At 39.9% G+C, this 18121-nt stretch overlaps 2 protein-coding genes across 2 annotated transcripts; one reads left to right on the plus strand and one right to left on the minus strand.

Moving 5' to 3' along the window:
- Positions 1–676: 676 nt before the first annotated feature.
- LOC135471860 (uncharacterized) lies at positions 677–3255 on the minus strand. Its single transcript, XM_064751264.1, has 2 exons — positions 3158–3255; positions 677–2197 (listed from the first exon to the last, which is right to left on the minus strand). The coding sequence occupies exons 1-2, from the start codon at positions 3248–3250 to the stop codon at positions 677–679; spliced, it is 1614 nt and encodes a 537-aa protein (XP_064607334.1). The 5' UTR covers positions 3251–3255.
- A 3148-nt stretch (positions 3256–6403) lies between these two features.
- Positions 6404–18121, plus strand: LOC135470880 (uncharacterized). Its single transcript, XM_064749928.1, is given in 10 exon segments — positions 6404–6440; positions 7843–8257; positions 10168–10299; positions 12561–12790; positions 13422–15370; positions 15772–15936; positions 16259–16368; positions 16370–16540; positions 17111–17296; positions 17698–18121. Coding segments are annotated over 9 exon segments (3105 nt in total). The 5' UTR covers positions 6404–6440; positions 7843–8164; the 3' UTR covers positions 17767–18121.

Consider the following 18121-nt stretch of genomic DNA (forward strand, 5'->3'; position numbering starts at 1 on the left):
ATTAAGCATTTTCAATTGTCATGTCAGAATTACATATTGTGGAGCAATGTTTTTCAAGAATGTCCAGTCATCATTTACTCTATTTACATGCACATGTGTATGACTGGAGAAATATGCCTACATACCATAGATTCGTTAATCACATTTCCATTTGTTATTTTCCCATGATACTAATAATGAAGCATTTTCAATCAAATTGTAAGAGAGTTTGAAGGAACTTCATCTATTATATAGAGCAAGTGATGATACATGTATATGTCTCCTTTGAGTATGATGAGTTTCCTTAAATAAAAGTAAAGCCAAGTGAAACAAAATTTGTTCGCAGTGTCACATGATATGTAACAATTCCATCCCATGCCAATCCTGAATTGTTGTAATTCACTTCTTGAAGCCAGCCAATGTATTATGAAATAATTTTTTTTTACTTATTATCAACTTACATTTAGTTGATTGATAATGCTGTACTTAAGAATTTTTTACTCATATGAGGGCTCGTGAAGTGTATGGTTGAAGAAAACCATAGTTTATTGGAGTAAACCATCGACCTTCGCCAAGTACCTGATAACCTACTGACTCGAAGCTGCAGTTAAAGCCCTTTGATGTTCGAGCAAACGAGACGCAATTCTAATCTTTAAAACCAGTTTACTTTAGACAAAGTGCTAACTGATCTAAGTTACTAACCTTTAAATAATGTACCTGTAAAGTTTGACAAATGGCCACACACAAGCCAAACTTTCTCTATCATTGGACACAAAGATATAGGAACAATGTTCCGAATGATCTCAAATTCCTTAACTTTTCTCACTGCTTGTTCTACATGAACTCGCACAGCTGCAACTCCCCTTGAGAATTTTAACTGTTCATCTGTGAACTGCTGTTGTCCATGCAGAAATGTTGGAATAATAAGAGAAGCCCCCCTTCTTTCAACATCTTCGCGAATGTCAAATCCCCGATCAACCATGAGGCTATCACCATCTTCCAGTAAGTCTAGGAGCCCACAGTGACGAATAATCTTTTTGTCAGAACATCTCCCAGCATATAATGGCGAAATAAAAGTAAGTTGACCTACCGGAGAAATTGCAATGAGTCCCTTCGCAGTGTTGTGGTGTTTGTAAGATGAGAAAGTCTCTCTTTGACAGTCAGATGCAGATGGTTGTTCAATGAATAGTTCTGTACAGTCCACAATAGCACGAGTTGTTGAATAATGTTCTCTAAAGCATGCTGGCATGGTCTTTCGCACTTGTTTAGCTTTTGGCCAGATTGGTAATGATCGAAATCTATCTGCTAAAAAAATAATCCATGTGTTGACAATTTTAGATACATGACCCTCAGATATGCTATACAGATCACCAATTAACCTTTCTTGTAGTCCTTTACGAAGACGCACTAGTGTTATGAAGAGCTCTTCCATTGGTGAGAGTGATCTAGATGGTCCACGTTTCTTTAATAAGTCATACGGTGTACCAGATGATGTGTTCTCTGTGCCCACATAATATAAAAAATTACATTCTGGCTGAAGAAACTGAAAAAAACATGATAAAGATATATAAGACTGAAATCCTGTATAGTACTTTATGTCACTGTCAGAATTGCAAAATCTGAGCAAAGTAAACTTTTCTTCATAGCGCAGTGTCATCAGATTTAAATTGGTCTGTAAAACAGAGGCTTTATCAGGTGAGACGCTAGGTTCATAATCTTCTAAACTGTCATCCCCACTACTGCTGCTCTCCAAATATCTTCTCAAAGTTGTAGGATATATAGTATACATAGCCCCATCAGTGTATTGGCGGGAATAAGAATGCTCCTCCACAGAAAACTGTTGAAGACCTGTAGCTGCTTTGTTCTCCTTGTTCTCGGATGCTACTGAGGAAATCTGTTTCTTAATCTTTCTCCTAGAATGCTGAGTGGAGGTGCCTTTACACCAATGAAAAACTGTTGGAATGGCATCCTTCACAAGACGACGTCTTATGCCTTGGTGTTTTGGATAACAATCCTCTGTAAAATGTAAAGAGCACACACAAGTGTGTCTGTTTATGGCAAAATCTTTACCAATGTCTCTCCTCATGTTCACAATCCATTTTTTTACCAAATCTTTGTCCGAAGGGAAACTGTGAAATGACAAATGTTTACAGCTCTCAAGTCTAGTGTCACTTGAACACAAAGGCACACAGCAATGATGAGGCATTTTAGATTCTTTCTGGAAGCAAACAGAAGAATAAGTTGTCAGTATAAGTGTAGATCTAGCATCCCTTCGTCTCTTTTATACCATTCTTTATGTACAAGAACATGAATAAGGTTTATTAAGTCCAAAATATTTCAAAAACATTGAATACCAATAGTAAACTATACATTTTAACAGGCCTATATTTAGCTGTGAACCTAAATGAACACCTAGATTGCACATGCATTCAAAACATGCTAAATGGATATATTTTTCTTAGAGCAATTTATGAACTAGTCAGAAATTACTACCTATGTATTTTATGCACTATGCATTACAAAGTAACCTTAAAATTTAAATTCAAAATTCCCCAACCAAGACTACATTGGTTAATGTAATTCTGAAATCAAGCAACACATTCATGAGATTTACGGAAGCAAACAGCTCCAGATATGTTGGATTGATCATGAGCGACATGTGCCACAGTTCACGCAGACATTAGAATTGTTGTCAATCCTCTGCCCTCTGTAAATGCCTATGAGCTAAAGTTTTCACGGCAATCATGTCTGTTCGTGAAATAATCCCATTTTCCTAGTGTATAGGATTTATTACCTTATCAAGATGGTGGTAGACCCTGAAAGTGTTACTGCCATAGTCCATGTTTGTCAAGGTCAATATAAGATTAAGTTAGATAATGTGTAAGAGCGTGAGGTTCGCCAGGGAAGACGAAATTACTGTAGACAGCGGTAAAAGTCGCTTACTGACAATCCGACACATTTGGGGATGTACTTTCTGTTAGTTTCACAGCTGTGTTGCTCGATCTCAGAGTGTTACATTCTGCATCTAAGAAACATTTACTGAACATGAAAGTGTTGTTGTTGTTTCAACGAGTCCGCTGCATCTACGTTGTCGAAGTATTGTATTTTAACACTAAATATGAGTTTCATGCAAAACACACGTGAGTATATAGATACATGGTTATTTCTAATCCCTCACCTCAATCACGCAGATGTCATGAAAAGAAAAAGACGACAGCTTTTGTGGAAAACAGGCGAAACTGCTACATGACCCCATACGCGGCCATGACATTCCTCCGTGTGCGATTCACCCGCTAGGAGGCGCTGAACTGGAAAGGGGCGAATTCCACTCAGACTGTAGTATAACGAATGCCAATGAAAGTTTTTAGTTTAAGTACTTAGCGACACAGACAACCGAAGGGATGTAACTTGTATAAGATCAAGACATGTTTATTATGACGTTGATTGTCTCCCTTCGTTTCCTACAGGCTTGCTATGCACAAGATTGCAAGAAATGTGGGACAGCGTGCAAACCATATCGTTTAGAGAGACTCCGCTGTGCTATTTGCCACGAGATTGATTGCATCTGCAGCAACGACGAAAAGAAGGCGAGACACATTGACCCTAAAAAGCCTCACAGGAGCGATTTGTGTCACAAATGTCAAAAGGGACAACCATGCTAAGGAGATCACTGAATTCCCCTTTACTCCTGTCAAATGTATCGACTTTCTATTTGTGATACCACTTGAACATTACAGCTTTAACACTCGTTATCTCGTTATTGTGATGGACTTCCGATAAAAACCCAGATATTTATACAATCACTCTACTGATAGATTTATTTCAGACTTTTTGTCAACTTGCAGAAATTTTCTTTTTGAAAATTTTTTTATTATATATGTTATTTTAACGCGAAGGCTTTGTCGCTTCATGTCTTAGCATGAAATAATTCAAAATATTTCATATGAAAAATTTGCTTCGGTTGTGTGCATATAGCTTGTTGTATAGAAGTTACCATTGCTCGGGTGTGGCCCAGATGATGTCGGACATCGCAAGCTTGATTAAACGAAGATGGTATGGCCAAGATGGGTCTATAATAACACGTATACGATAGCGCTAAGATTGACCAACCATATATTTACAAACACTGCATGGTTCGATGGACACATTCAAAGTAGCATCACAGATGCAGTTTAAATCTAAATATCCATTGTGAGCTCGACATTCTACATAAATGCCAAAACAGTGAAATCTGTTGAGTTCTGAAAATCTTTGAATGTGTTGTCGGCAGGCCTTTTGTTAAGAAAAAAACTTTATATAACATCATTAACCCTTTGAACCCTGGCCATTATGACAACATAGACCCCCCCCCCCCACCCTGAGCTCCCCGTTAATTAACAATGGGCTTTTCAGAACAAACCACACATCTGTTATTTGTAGTAGCATGAGGGGCTCTCTGAACTTCATGTTGCCCATAGTCAATGAGGCGGTTCTCAATGTCTTGGCGGGGTTGTGGTGTTGGATACGTACGAAAGTCGCCAACTAGATTATGACATAGCTTCTCAATGAACATGTGGAATGTAAGCTGCCTGTGGCCCTGAGGCATATGGGGGTGATAAAAACCTAATATTACATAGGCATTATATGCAGCCCACATAAAGAACTTCATCATCAAACGCCGAGGCTATTTATAATGCCGTCGACTTTTATATAGTTTGGTCATTTGGTCGTTTTTGTCGATGCCCCCCATAAACTGATTGTAGGCTTGAACTGCTTTGGGGCATTTTACTGGCACCTTTTTGTGTTCTGTGCCATCATACCTGTTCACATGTACTTCAGGTTCAGAAATAAATTTTGATGACACAAAATAAATTGGCTTTTTGTCACACCAAACTATTGCTCCAACAGTTCCGTTATACACAATTTCCGAATCCCCACAGTTCATGTCTTTTTTCCTTTTGATCAAAGATTTGGGGAAGTGTTTCTGGTTTGTCATAACAGTCCCGACAAGTTGTGTCCCCATATGTTCAACTAAATACTGGCACAGATTTACACTGGTGTAATAACGATCTACATAAACACAGTAGTTTTGATCCCTGACTGGTTCTATAAGCCTTACAACTAAATTTCCAGTAACGCCGAGGTTGGGGATGCTTTCAGAATCATCTCTTCTACCTGTGTACACTTCGGCATTGGAAATGTAACCGTTTGTGCTGTCACACACCAGAAATGTTTTGATGCCCCACTTAATCGGTTTGTCCTTTGTATACTGTTTTATTGACAATGCGTTCTTTGTTGGCACCATGCCTTCGTCAAGTGAGAGGTTGCTATCAGGTTTGTAATAACGTTGGAATCGTTCAAGAAGATATTTGAAAACCGGCCAGGACTTGTAAATTTTGTCTGATTTATCTAACTCTGGATCCTCTTCATCAACACAGTGTAACAGTGTCCAAATTGCCAAAAATCTGTCCTGCGGAAACACTTGCGAGAAACCAGGTGTCACAGTTAGAAAATTGTCCTTCATTCGCCAATATTGTTCATAACGGTATTTATGGATCAGCATCTCCATGGCAACATGGCAACCAAAAAATGCTTTCATTTCAGTTACATTGACGGGTAAAATTCTGAGCATAATAATGCTTTGGTCTTTTTGTCTGTTGTCTGACTGCCCCTTTGTTTGTCTCATCGACTAGAAGTTGCCACAGTACGTCGAATAAAGACAAAAACTCACTTGGCAAGCTGTCAGCATTTATAGAATCTGGGATGTTTTTTACTCCTGTCGGTTCATTAGGCTGAAACTGTTTGTCCACAAAACCTGATACATTAGTCCATTTCATTTGGTTGTCATTCACTGAATTTCGAACATTTCGCCTCACCTGTCCCACAGGCACACGCGCGTTACCTGTACCACGTCTATCACCATCACCTGTCCCTCCAATTCCATCACTGTCTGCATCTGAAGAATCGTTGTTCACAACGTTGTTGTTGTAACTACAACTGTCCGTGTCATTTTCCGATTCAAAATCACTTTCATGTCCGTAATCACTCTCATTTGGGTCACTTTCGCTATCGGACAACACCATCTGTAGCGCTTGCTCAGCAGTAACACGTGCGCGTCTCATATCCGCAAAAAAGCTCAAACTCGACAAAAAACGTACAGTGTGTTGCCTATCTACGATAACACATCTGTTAGAACTTCCGCCACACATCGAGGCCAAAAGCTATATGTAAAATGCAAGCTGATTAGCTAAAAACTCTGCCACAACTCATGTTTATTTATAGGCTTATGTCAAATGACGGTAAACCGGCCTTTTGGGGATAGACATTATAGAAGCATGCCGCAAAACCGGCCTCTCGGGTTCTATGGGTTAAGGTTCTAATATTGTAACATTGTATCAGTCGAGAAAAAACTTCCTTTTAATCACAACTTTTAAGGAGAAAACCCGTTCGCTTTCAACTGTAGTGTCAACAGGATATATAAGGTGCCTTTGTGGGGCAGTTTATCACGTCATGTTATGTACTGACGGTTTTACTGTAATGATTGGGGCATGGGTGGCAGTTCTAGCAGTGTAGAGGAACGATACTTTATAGGAGTTCATTCCTTTTATTCTCATATTACCCCTCTACGACTATATATCTACACATAAAGGACGATTATAGACTGCACTTTCATGCCACAATGTTGTCACAGGAACCTTTTCTATATTGTTTTTCGTCAACAGAAACGAAAGGGCTTGGTTGCGTTAACCAAAACAAAAACCAATACAAGATGGTTATAAAAAAAACATCCTGGGGGTTAAGCAAAACTATGATTTTGCGAAGGCTTTTGCTAAGCAAATTTTGGAGACCTCTAGATTTTTTTCATCCTTCTATTATAATGAGGCTTTAGTCGTTCTGTCAGTTGTTTGTCGGTGAAATAGTGCCGGTATCGACTAGAAAGGACCGTTAAAAAAAGACTGCATCACACATTCATTCGTTATGAAAGAATAGCGATCTCTATAGATATACTTTAATACTTTAACATTCTTCCGTCCACATTTGGATCAATGTCCGCATAAGATATTCTTCTTAGGTTATGCATAGAGAAAATTAACTTCCATCGCCCTTCGTGAAAATCCCTAAGGAGTTTTTTAATCATTTCTCGAATAATCTCCCTCATGCTCCTACATTGTAGATTTGAGAAATTCTTTTGCAACTTGATATGCTATAACAGGTAATAACATAAATTTATGCCACATTGTAAAAGTGTAATTATATAATGTTTGGTACTGGCTCTTGTACAATATTTTAATCAAAAATGCTTAGTAACTTCCAAGCCAAAAATCAGTCTTTCTTGTCTAACAGTTCATAATAAGACATCTTGCTTAATCAACTAATATAGTAGGCATAAGTCTTCGCGTGAGCCTGTATACTTAATGCGTGTAAATTGTAAGTCCATATGGGAAGCATTTTCAATTGGAGAGAAATAATTTTCTTTGAAACAAAAGGAAAGAAGTTAATTACAAGTTGGGTCCACAAAAGCCTTTTTAACTTGCTCAGTTAAGGTTATGCAAGGTCAACCAACACCGCGAGCCCCTTCAAAGGTTTGGGTGCGGAGATGTGGCAAATCAGTGGGAAACATGCAGGCACCGACCCGTATAGCAGTAATGTTAACGCCATTTAAAATTGAATAAGGTCCCTTTGTTAGCGGGGTTCCATAAGTATCGTTTTAAACAACCCGACAAGCATGTGCCTGTCTCTGCTGGTAATAAGCCTATGTGTGTATTTATATGTCCTTGTGTCGATTAGCGGACAAGCTTGAGCAGTGTGCAGGTTTCAACGGTATGAACATTCCGTTGGATATATCGACCAGTCTAGGTAAACAAACACTGTTGGTGGTTTCAGTTCCGATCTCTGACCACGCGCCAACACGCTGTCACGCACGCCCTGTATATATATATAGGACTACGTACAAACTTACGAGTTTGCAAGAGCAGTAACGACTGTTGGTAAGGGCTGCGTTGTTGTTTATCTTCTGTATTTTTTTTGTCGTCTGCTACGCACCTATATATATATATATACATAACTGTATAGTTTGCGGCAGATTTCTGACCGAACAACTGGAAACTGGCTTGACCTGTGAACGATTGTTGTTGCTGTTACCATTATTGGATTGACCCCAATCTTCGTTATGGCCAATATCTAAAGAGAATAGCCACCAGCAGCCATGGGATCCGGAGCTTCCACTGCCGGTAGGGTACCACGGTCTCGGTCCTCGTCAAGGTCTGTGTCTTCAGCAGAGGGTATCCATCACAGGCGGGTAAGGCTTAACTTATAGACATGCCATAACGTTATCCCTTATTGTCTAATAGGCGTCCCCTCATAATGTAGCAATAACTAAGACACACTACTAATTTATCTCAATTTAAACATATTCAAAACGGCTACAAATGACATAACCGTATGGTTTGTATCTCGTGGAAAAATAAGCCGTGTTGTGCCATTGAAAACAGCATTTGCCTTATGCCTCAATGTGAGTTATTCATCCCCCACTAACTGTTTGTGACCAATCCATCAGTTTAATCGCCAGATCGAAGAGCCACATTGTCCAACATCATGCAATGTATATCTAATTTAAGTATCCTCCACTATAAAATGGTCTACTTCCGATGTTCAAGAAGAACATGTTACTATAAGTAACCAGTTGGAAGAAATATTACTCAGATAATTGAGATAAATTTAATTAGCATTCCGAGCTAGCAGACTTTTTCTTAGATTCTCGCATATGCTGACCTGCATGTAAAGTAGATGACGGTCATGCATTGACCAAATATGAGCATAAGCAACTATTACTTAAAATTGGACAGGTTTTTTAATGTATTGAGTGCTACATGAGATCAACATCTTGGCCAATACCACATATGTCTATTTTCATGCGTATAATGGTTAACGTGAAATGTACAGTAATTTTGTAATTAAGGCAATTCTACTTAAGCATAACAGAGGGTAATGTATGAAATCGAGTCCGAATTTAGTGTGTGAATGTTGATATTTATAGGTGTGTACTGTATTTTCTTTTAGCTCTGACTCAGACGATTAATACATCTGTGCTTAGCCTTATTGTTTCGGGGGTTGTTATTTGTCGGTGTTGTTGGCTTTTGAATAACCCCTATATAATACCATTTAACAACTGCCACATAAAAAGGATGCATAATTTGTACACATTTCCTCTTCGTACACTAAAGCATATACCGTCAACGGGTTACAGCCAGCCTCGGATAGGTCCAACCGGTCCCTCCTCCCATACCTTTTTCACTCCCCCTACTTTGTACACCACAGCTGAACATGTTCGGTTTAATTTAAGACGAATAGCACAGGCCATTCATGTAACCATGGTGGTGTTTGGACGCAAGGTTATGCCCTGTGTCCAACAAAAGTTCTTTATCACGGGCGTGTATTAGGAAAGCGACATTCCACATCCAATAAACTAAGGTTGTTTATAACACACGGATGACACATTCTTCTTGCGGGGCGAAAACGCCCTGTTATTACTTGGCCGACGCAACTTTCATGACTAACTACATAAAGGTATTTTCAAGGACATGCACCCACCGTCTGTTCAGCTTGAGAAACGAGTAACGGATTTGTTGTCAATAGGTGACAGTGCCTGTTTATATGTAATATCTTTAGTTTTATTGACCATGAGGGCAAAGTTGACAAATGTAACTTTCAGCTTTCAGCGTTACAATCTGATTAAAATACCATTCGCGCGCTGCATATACAGACTAAAGTGGTGTGCGTATTGACTTGTACATTTTATACCATCGCCGGTGTTTGTTAAATTACAACACAGGACATTCCAATTCATGCACCCTCAATTGTCTACGGACATATTACCAAGAATCTGTACGCTAAAGTGGTATGAGTAAAACATGAAATGACAAGCTACACGTATGCAGCTATACTCGGTAAAGCAGAACAAATGAGGAGGTATATATACTAACAACAATGTGACTCTATGCCAATATGTGTTCACCTTTGAATTTCTTGTAAAACTATCAGTTTGTTAACCATTATTGTTCGCCACAAAAGAAAGAAAACAGGTAATTAGATGAGATACAAGAAAGAAAGAAAGAAAGAAAGAGATGCCTCATGAACGATTTAAATCGTATGTGTATGTGTAAATGACTTATATCAAATAAGACTAAATGGCATGTCCAATTGTTTCAGACATCACGAGCCTCTTCCGACGGATCCGACCAAATCAACAAACATGCTCCGCCACCATTTCCTCCGAAGATGCAGAAAGATCAGATCTATGATCCTTCAAAATACATGGATGTGGACAAGCACGCCATGCACGTATGTCAAATAAAAGTCTAGTTATCGATTTACAGGCACCACTAGCTCCATAATTATAGAGACAGCCTTCAGTCACTGATTATAGGATTCGGTCACTTTATAGGCAATTATAATGAACGTGATTTAGTCATTTCCAAAGGTCTTTGTTCAATAATCGTAATTGTATAGGAATTCACATGGTACTATACTATCCAAAAAAAGAAACGCATAGGTGTTTTGTTTCATTTTAAAATGAAATAAATACATTTTGTCTTCATTTCATGAGCAAAATGTGTTTTAATATTGTTAATAGTCACAGTTAGCACACATTTTATTCCTCAAAACATTTCTTGGTTGAAAATGTTGAGTTTGGAGGCCGTTTTTGGAAGAAGTAAAAAATACAGCACCACACTGCATCACGTGCAGTCTTACACGCCGAACTTACGCATGGAAAGCATGCAGTGTGTGACTATAAAACCGCAACTTCGGGCCGGAAATCGGCGTCTTTCAAGTGGTGTTTTCAAGCTGATTCAACATGCCACGTCTTGACACTGTCACAAGAAATATTGCCATTGGACGACTTCAAGCTGGAGAGTCCCAATCGTCCATTCCTAGGCGTCTACACGTCAGCCAGAGCACGATTTCACGGCTTGCTGCCCGCTACAACAATACTGGGACAACAAATGACCGTCGGCGTTCAGGTCGACCACGTGTCACTACAGCAGCCCAAGATCGCTACATGAGGGTCCTCCATTTGCGTGACCGTTGTGCTACAGCTGAAAGCACAGCAGCCAGCATACCGGGACTGAGGAGGATATCAGGTCAGACAGTGCGGAACAGGCTGAGGGAACATGGACTGAGAGCCAGGAGGCCCTATGTTGGGATCGTGCTGCGTCCTCACCATCGCACAAATCGCCTCCGATGGTGTAACAACGTGACTGCATGGAATCTACGCAACTGGCGACGCATTTGGTTCAGTGATGAGTCCAGATTCCTATTGCAGAGACGTGATGGTAGAAACCGGGTTTACAGACGTGCTCACGAACGTTATGCCCCTAACTGCGTACGCCAAGTGGACAGATTTGGTGGAGGGAGTGTGATGATGTGGGCAGCAATATCGTATACTGGTCGTACAAATCTTGTCCACGTTCAGGGAAATCTTACGGCCGTACGCTACCGAGACACCATCCTGCAGCCACACCTCTTACCTGTCATTGACGTTCAGCGGGAGTTGTTCCAGCAGGACAACGCCAGACCGCACACGGCACGTGTCACAAGGGACTTCCTCGCCAAAAACAATGTAAATGTGCTACCCTGGCCGTCCCGTTCCCCGGATCATAACCCAATTGAGCATCTGTGGGATGAACTTGATCGACGTCTACGCCAACGTCAACCTCAACCCCAAACGCTTCAAGAGCAAGTTGCATGTTTGCAGGAGGAGTGGCAGAACATTCCCCAGGCCTCTATCCAGCGTCCCATCCGGTCCATGACAAGGCGTGTCAGAACTGTTATTCGTGCCCGTGGTGGTCACAACAGATACTGACATTCCACTCAAGTGGGAGACTCATTGTGAGTGTCTTACCTCAAGTTGATGACCTTGTTGTCTAGATATGGACCCTTCCTTAATCTGTGTAAAAAAATATTTGCAGAATACCAATTCTTATTTAGTTATGCATAATTGAAAAGACTGCATCACCTCCGCAAAAAACCGGGTTATGCGTTTCTTTTTTTGGATAGTATATACTATTTATCATTAATTTTCTCCACAAATGCCTGTAGATAATGGCCATGTTTATTTAGACGCTAAAAGCAACTGTTTCGTCATTGAACACATTCCTGTTACATTTCAGAAGCACGTCGTGACGTTTATTCATAAAAAAATGAAGATATATGTTCATATATAGGAAACAAGGAAACAAGTCGGATGTTTACGTTGTAATGTTGTGGATATTTTCCATAATCAAACATAGTTCAGTAAACATTATACTGTGTTTATATTATAAGAGTAAAAAGCTGATTAACATGTAAAAACATTTACCATAGCAAACATAACCCTAAATACACTTCCTGTCAATATTCTCTAAATAATGAAATAGGACCTCTTTGACTAGATTGTGGACTATTTGAGTAACTTGCCAGGTGGCGAAACGTTAAAGAAAACCACGCTTACAAAACATAATTGTAACTCCAACAACTATACTAGAAAGAATTCGAGGAATGTGTAAATTAACCAATGCCATTTGCCAAAATAAGAAATTAGCTCTTTCTCTCTGATTTTCCAGATACCCAAATCAGTTCTGCGCGGAACCTTTTCCGATCTACTCGATGCAGTTATACAAGGCCCTTGGACAGAAATGGCTAAACTCCGGGCCATATTTCGATGGCTCACATCAATCGACGCCTACAATCTTGTAATCAACGAAACTCCCCCCACGTATTCCCCTCTGGAATATTTTAGAAAGATACAAGAAAACAAAGGCAATCACGCCCATCTTTTGTCTGGATTATGTCAGTAAGTCATGCGAAATGTAAAATACAAACAATCATAGATGAACAAAGTGTAAGCAAGTTGTTTATAGATCGTGTTTATTTATTTGATTGTTGTTTTACGCCGTACTCAAGAATATTTCACTTATATGACGGGGGCCAGCATTATGGGAGGAGGAAACCGGGCAGAGCCCGAGGGAAACCTACGACCATCCACAGGCTGCTGTCAGGCCTTCTTCAAACGTATGGCCATAGAGAAAGTCAGCATGAGCTGGATTTGAGCTCAAAGCGATCGAATTGATGAAAGGACCTTGGGTCATTACGCCAGGGTGGCGTCCTAACCCCCTCGGCCACGGAGGCCCCCTAGATCAGATCTAAAATCCGAAAGTTAGTAGTTGTGTTCAATGACAGTCGTACTAATATTTTTTGATTTTTTGCAGTGGAACACGGGTGTGGAAACTACACGTAGATTTATCATGTTTCGAGAGCAGTTTATGCGCAGAGATCCCAAATTAGTGTTTCGAATTTCAAAACAGAGCGCTGGTATCTCACACTATAAATAGTACATTTACTTACTCATTTATCATGACGAAATAAGGACTACATTTAGATGATTTTTCAGACAACCTATTCATTTAATTTATTGTTCCTTTCAGAATGGCTGGAATACCATGTGTCATCATCAGCGGTATGAACAAAAGTGCAGCTTACCAAGTTGGAAAACCATTAGATCGGAAGTCCATGGGTGCCCAGTGGAACGCAGTATACGTGGAAGGAGAATGGAGGTTGATTGATTCCTTCTGGGCATGCTCGTGTGTGGTTGGAAAGAGAAGTGGCGAGTGGACTCTGATGGATGAGGACGGACAGGTTGTGGAAGCCAGCGAAGAGGAAGATGAAGGTTTTACTCAGCATAGGATCAACGAGTTTTACTTTCTTACTGATCCAGAAAAACTGATTTGGACTCATTTTCCCGATGACCCTAACTGGCAGTTGTTAAAAAGACCCATCTCGAAAGCTGAGTTTGAAGAGCATTTTTATGTGCGAGAGCGTTTCTACCACCTGGATATGGGCACCACACAAGAGAGTCAGATGAAGTGCATTCTCACAACTAAAAAGGGCCAGGCAGATATCCAGTTCTGCTTACCCCAGGTTAAGAGCAAAAATTTTAGGTTTAAATACATGTTGTATCTTTCCCGGGCAGCACTGAAAGAAAACAAGGCGAATTTTTTCTTGGACCGGTTTATATTCTTCGAACAGCGTTCTGATCTACTTCTCTTAGCACTGAGGTTTCCCATCAAAGGAACGTTCAAGTTGGATCTATTCGGGGTTGATACCGCGGACAGTGATGTGTTTGATCTGGTATGTACCTACCTCATCCAGTGTCCAGAACCACAGGCGAACTGTTTTCCCTTACCAGACGTGCCACCTTTAGGATGGGGACCATTGTATGTCACCTCTCAGGCTGGTCTTAAGCCAAAGACCCATCAGACGGGAGTGATTAACACAAAAGACGGTAACGTAGAAATCAAATTCGGCGTCGACCGAAAGGTGAAGGTTCACCAAGCTCTGCTTCACGCAGTCATTGACCAAGCCACTCTTAATAATTACTCAGTGACCAGAATGGAGAACGGTGAAGTGATTGTGAATGTCAGGTTACCCATGGGCGGAGAATATGCGCTAAAGCTGTATGCCCAGGAAGAGGGCGAGGACGGAGAAGCGCCAAACGTATGTAATTACCTAATAAGATGTGATAAAGACACGCTAAACAATATACCCTTTCCTAACGTGCCTACCGGGAGTCTGGGTAAACAGCACATGGGCGACAAACTCGGAGTAAAGGCACTCAGTCATCCAGTGGGTTGTGTTGAGACGAAGGACGGTCGACTGCCAATGACATTTGAAGCTCCAGAAAATGTGGAACTCATGTGTGAAATCCACAAGGTCAGCTCTGACGGAAATGTCATCAAAATGGCCGTCCAACCTAAAGTCCACAATGGTGTATGGTCCTTCGACGTGGATCTCCCAGTAACAGGAGAATACTCCCTCAATATATTCGCTAAAACTGAAGGAGATGAGGACAGAATTTACAATGTCCACTCATATCTCATAAACTCCAAAGGTCGAAAAAATGCGGAACTGGACCTGGAAGAGGAGACAACAACCGCCTGTAACCCTGTACCCGTTGAGACTGTGGAGACCGCAGACAACGAACTCTGGATACCGGCACCAGAAGGCTATGAAAACGTTGTGGCTGCTCTCCACAGGAAAAATGCCAGTGACCCGCCAACTATCCATCAAATATCGTTCCTTAAACAAGATGACCAAGACTTCATCCGCGTCAAGCTGCCAGAGTACGGTGACTATGTTATGAACTTGTACAACTCGAAAGAAAATGGCAATGTTGAAAATATCGCCAAATATCAGATAAACAGAAAGCCGCCTGCAGATCTTTTCCAAACTAATATTCAAACGATCATGGATGCAGTCGAAGGAGGCGAAGAGGATGATCCCGAAGGCAATACCATTAAAGCGGAATCTCCCGTTAGAGTTCCTTCGCCGATGTCATCCGTTTCAAGCAAAGGCAGTTCAGAGGACAATCTCGATGGTAACTATTTTCTAACGTTTTTTTAATTCACGGTTAAGGGTGAATAAGTCACACGTTCGATGATCTCGTCAGGTCTGTACTATTTGGCTATATTAATTATTTCAATTTTACCGTATTTCAAAGTTCATCATCATCTTGGTCATGGGTTTTATAATGCGTCTGTTATAGTTGTAGCTGTGAATTTCTCGCCTAGGAATAATATACAGCATTTTGTTTCTAGTTGTTGTGTATGTTGTTAACTTATTAATGCGATATGATGTAAAATGACATTTACATCTTGGGCTGCAAATATCTCGATTTCATGAGTTTTTCTGCACGTTGTCTGTGAAAAACGTGACAGAATTTTTTAACATTTACTTTTTCGTAAATTATTTAGATTTTTCTCAAACACTTACTTTTAGACGCTAAAAAGAAGACAGCAAAAAAGCAGCTCGAGAATGCCATGGAGACCAAAGACATTGGACGGTTGCGAAAAGCGTTGGCGGCCTGCACTGAGGCAAACGTCGGGGAAACGGAATTGTTAGAGAAAGCCAATCGACTGCTCCAAGTCCTGGAAGCCAAGAAAGGTTTGCTCCTTCAGATGTCTGTCTGTGTGTGCGTGCGTGCGTGCGTGTGTGTGTGTGTGTGTGTGTGTGTGTGTGTGTAAAATATGCTTGGATTGTCTTAGAATGAAATGGTCGATGGTTAATGAGAAGTACACTATCTTTGAACAATGTGCACTGTACTCTCTACACTGTATTCTCGCTAGTAGGCAATAAAGTTGTTGATATATCCCCTTTAACTCAATATTTAGTATCCCAACAAGTTATATACCAAAACTTCAATTAATCCAACTAAACAATGAAATAGTATGACTGCTAGGTTTTCTCTCCTATTGTTCCTAAACAGTTTTAATGGAAGCTTCGGCGAAAAGGAATCTGAAGATGTTGGATGATGCCATTAGCAATGCAAAGAATGCCAACTTTGACCACATGTTGGATCTACAGATCGCCATGGCAAAGAAAACTACGTGATCAACTGGCGAGGATAGAGAAACTCAGGCATCAAGTCCTGTCTATGGAACAGAAGACGATAGCAGAGATCAAGTCTTTTTCTAGTCCACCGGATGGTGTTTTCCAGACTATGCAGGCAGCCTTCCTGCTTTTGGGTCACACGAAGAAAGACGTCAAGGTGACCGTGGTTATGAATTTGTTTTTAAGGCAAAAAACTCTGCTAGTGGACTATGCTAGCTGGAGACCCGGCCTCTTTCCATCGTTTCCATATTACTATTTATTAAATGTAATGACAATATATCATTCTGAGGTGGCCAGTGATGTCTAATAAATTGCTGTAACTCAGTAACTGAGGTAAATTAATAAAAAAAAATGGTTTTCACCTGTTACGTGTGACCAGCTGACAACTTTCTACTACCTGCTTACTGTCTTCGCTGTTCTTCTTTGACTCTTCATGGTGTAGTCTTTTATATCAATTAAACAGGTATCAGTTAGCTGTAAAATACCATTTCATTCGGTGTCAATTCAAAAAGGTAGTTATGTATAGGTGATATTACTTGTGTGTACATTTTGAAATGTTAATCTATTAAACTAGAGGTAATTTAGCCAATTCTCTCATTCAAAGGCCATATTCTTTTTGTGTTAAGTACTCTTGTCCTTTAGAAGGTATGTCTGCTGTTCTTATTACCTGTACAAAAATTAATGTAAGACTAGTTCCCCATTTATATTTATAACCTTCGCTCTACAGGAATGGCCTATGGTAGTAGCACTTATGTCCAAGACTGGCAAAGAGTCCCTGATGCGAAAAGTGTCCATGTTTGAGCCACAAACAACTTATTTAGATTATGCCCGCAAAGCGAAAGAAACCGTCGCAGAATTTAGTTTGGAACGCATTCGGAACGTCAACTCAGGGGCTGCCACGTTTTATGTCTGGGTAAGTTACGGTCACTGATGATGTTAAATCTGCAAAGAAGCCCTGGTTGTCAGCATATTCACATTATTCATGTTAGCTGTTATATTGCTGCTTTGGCATTAATTCATCTTAATGATCTTTGCCTTTGAAATACCGTAATAATCTAGAACCACCTACACTTATTAATTTGGAATGTCCATAATTTTCAGTTAGCATTTACAAGTTTTTACCATTAGCCTCAAATCAAAGAAGAAATATATGAAATACGCATAACCAGGAAGTACAGATATACAGATACAGACATTTTCGTCCAAAACATCCTGTGTAAGGGACAGAGATCTGTGAATTGTAACGTATAAAGGTGTATCGTGCGGTCAAACCTTTGAAAAATTTATGACGTCCTTATACTTTCATTCAAACAGGTTACGGGAATGACAGAGGAGGTAGAGTCCACAGGAGGCGCAGGCATGTCTCCATCGAAAAGAAAATGATTAAATCTTCCGGTATAAAAAAGCTTAAGCTTTATTTTTACTTAATAATGATCCGTCCACATGCATGCACTTTATTAATAAGAATGAGTTTTAATTGATTTTCTGTGATAATACGATGCTTATTTTGAAAATAGTTTACTATGTTACAGATATAAATGTCTGATGTTATTGTTTTTTTAAAGATGATTTAGTAAATAAGTGATTCTTGAAATTTCCAACGGGAATGTCAACAAATTGTATGCAGTTAAGATATATTTGACGTCTACGTTTGAATGCAATCTTTGTACGCACGGTTCACAATTGTTCAGTTTAATTTTTGCAAAATTTACGAAATTAATAAACTGAGTTTTGAATA

Source organism: Liolophura sinensis, chromosome 7, assembly GCF_032854445.1.
Source record: "Liolophura sinensis isolate JHLJ2023 chromosome 7, CUHK_Ljap_v2, whole genome shotgun sequence".
Classification (NCBI taxonomy): Eukaryota; Metazoa; Mollusca; class Polyplacophora; order Chitonida; family Chitonidae; genus Liolophura; species Liolophura sinensis.

Bases quoted from the DNA above. Each gene is read 5' to 3' on its own strand.
- LOC135471860 (XM_064751264.1), bottom strand. From the start codon at position 3,250: ATGTCATGGCCGCGTATGGGGTCATGTAGCAGTTTCGCCTGTTTTCCA. The intron at 2,198-3,157 runs GTGAGGGATTAG...GTTTGCTTCCAG, and splicing joins ATGACATCTGCGTGATTGAG to AAAGAATCTAAAATGCCTCA.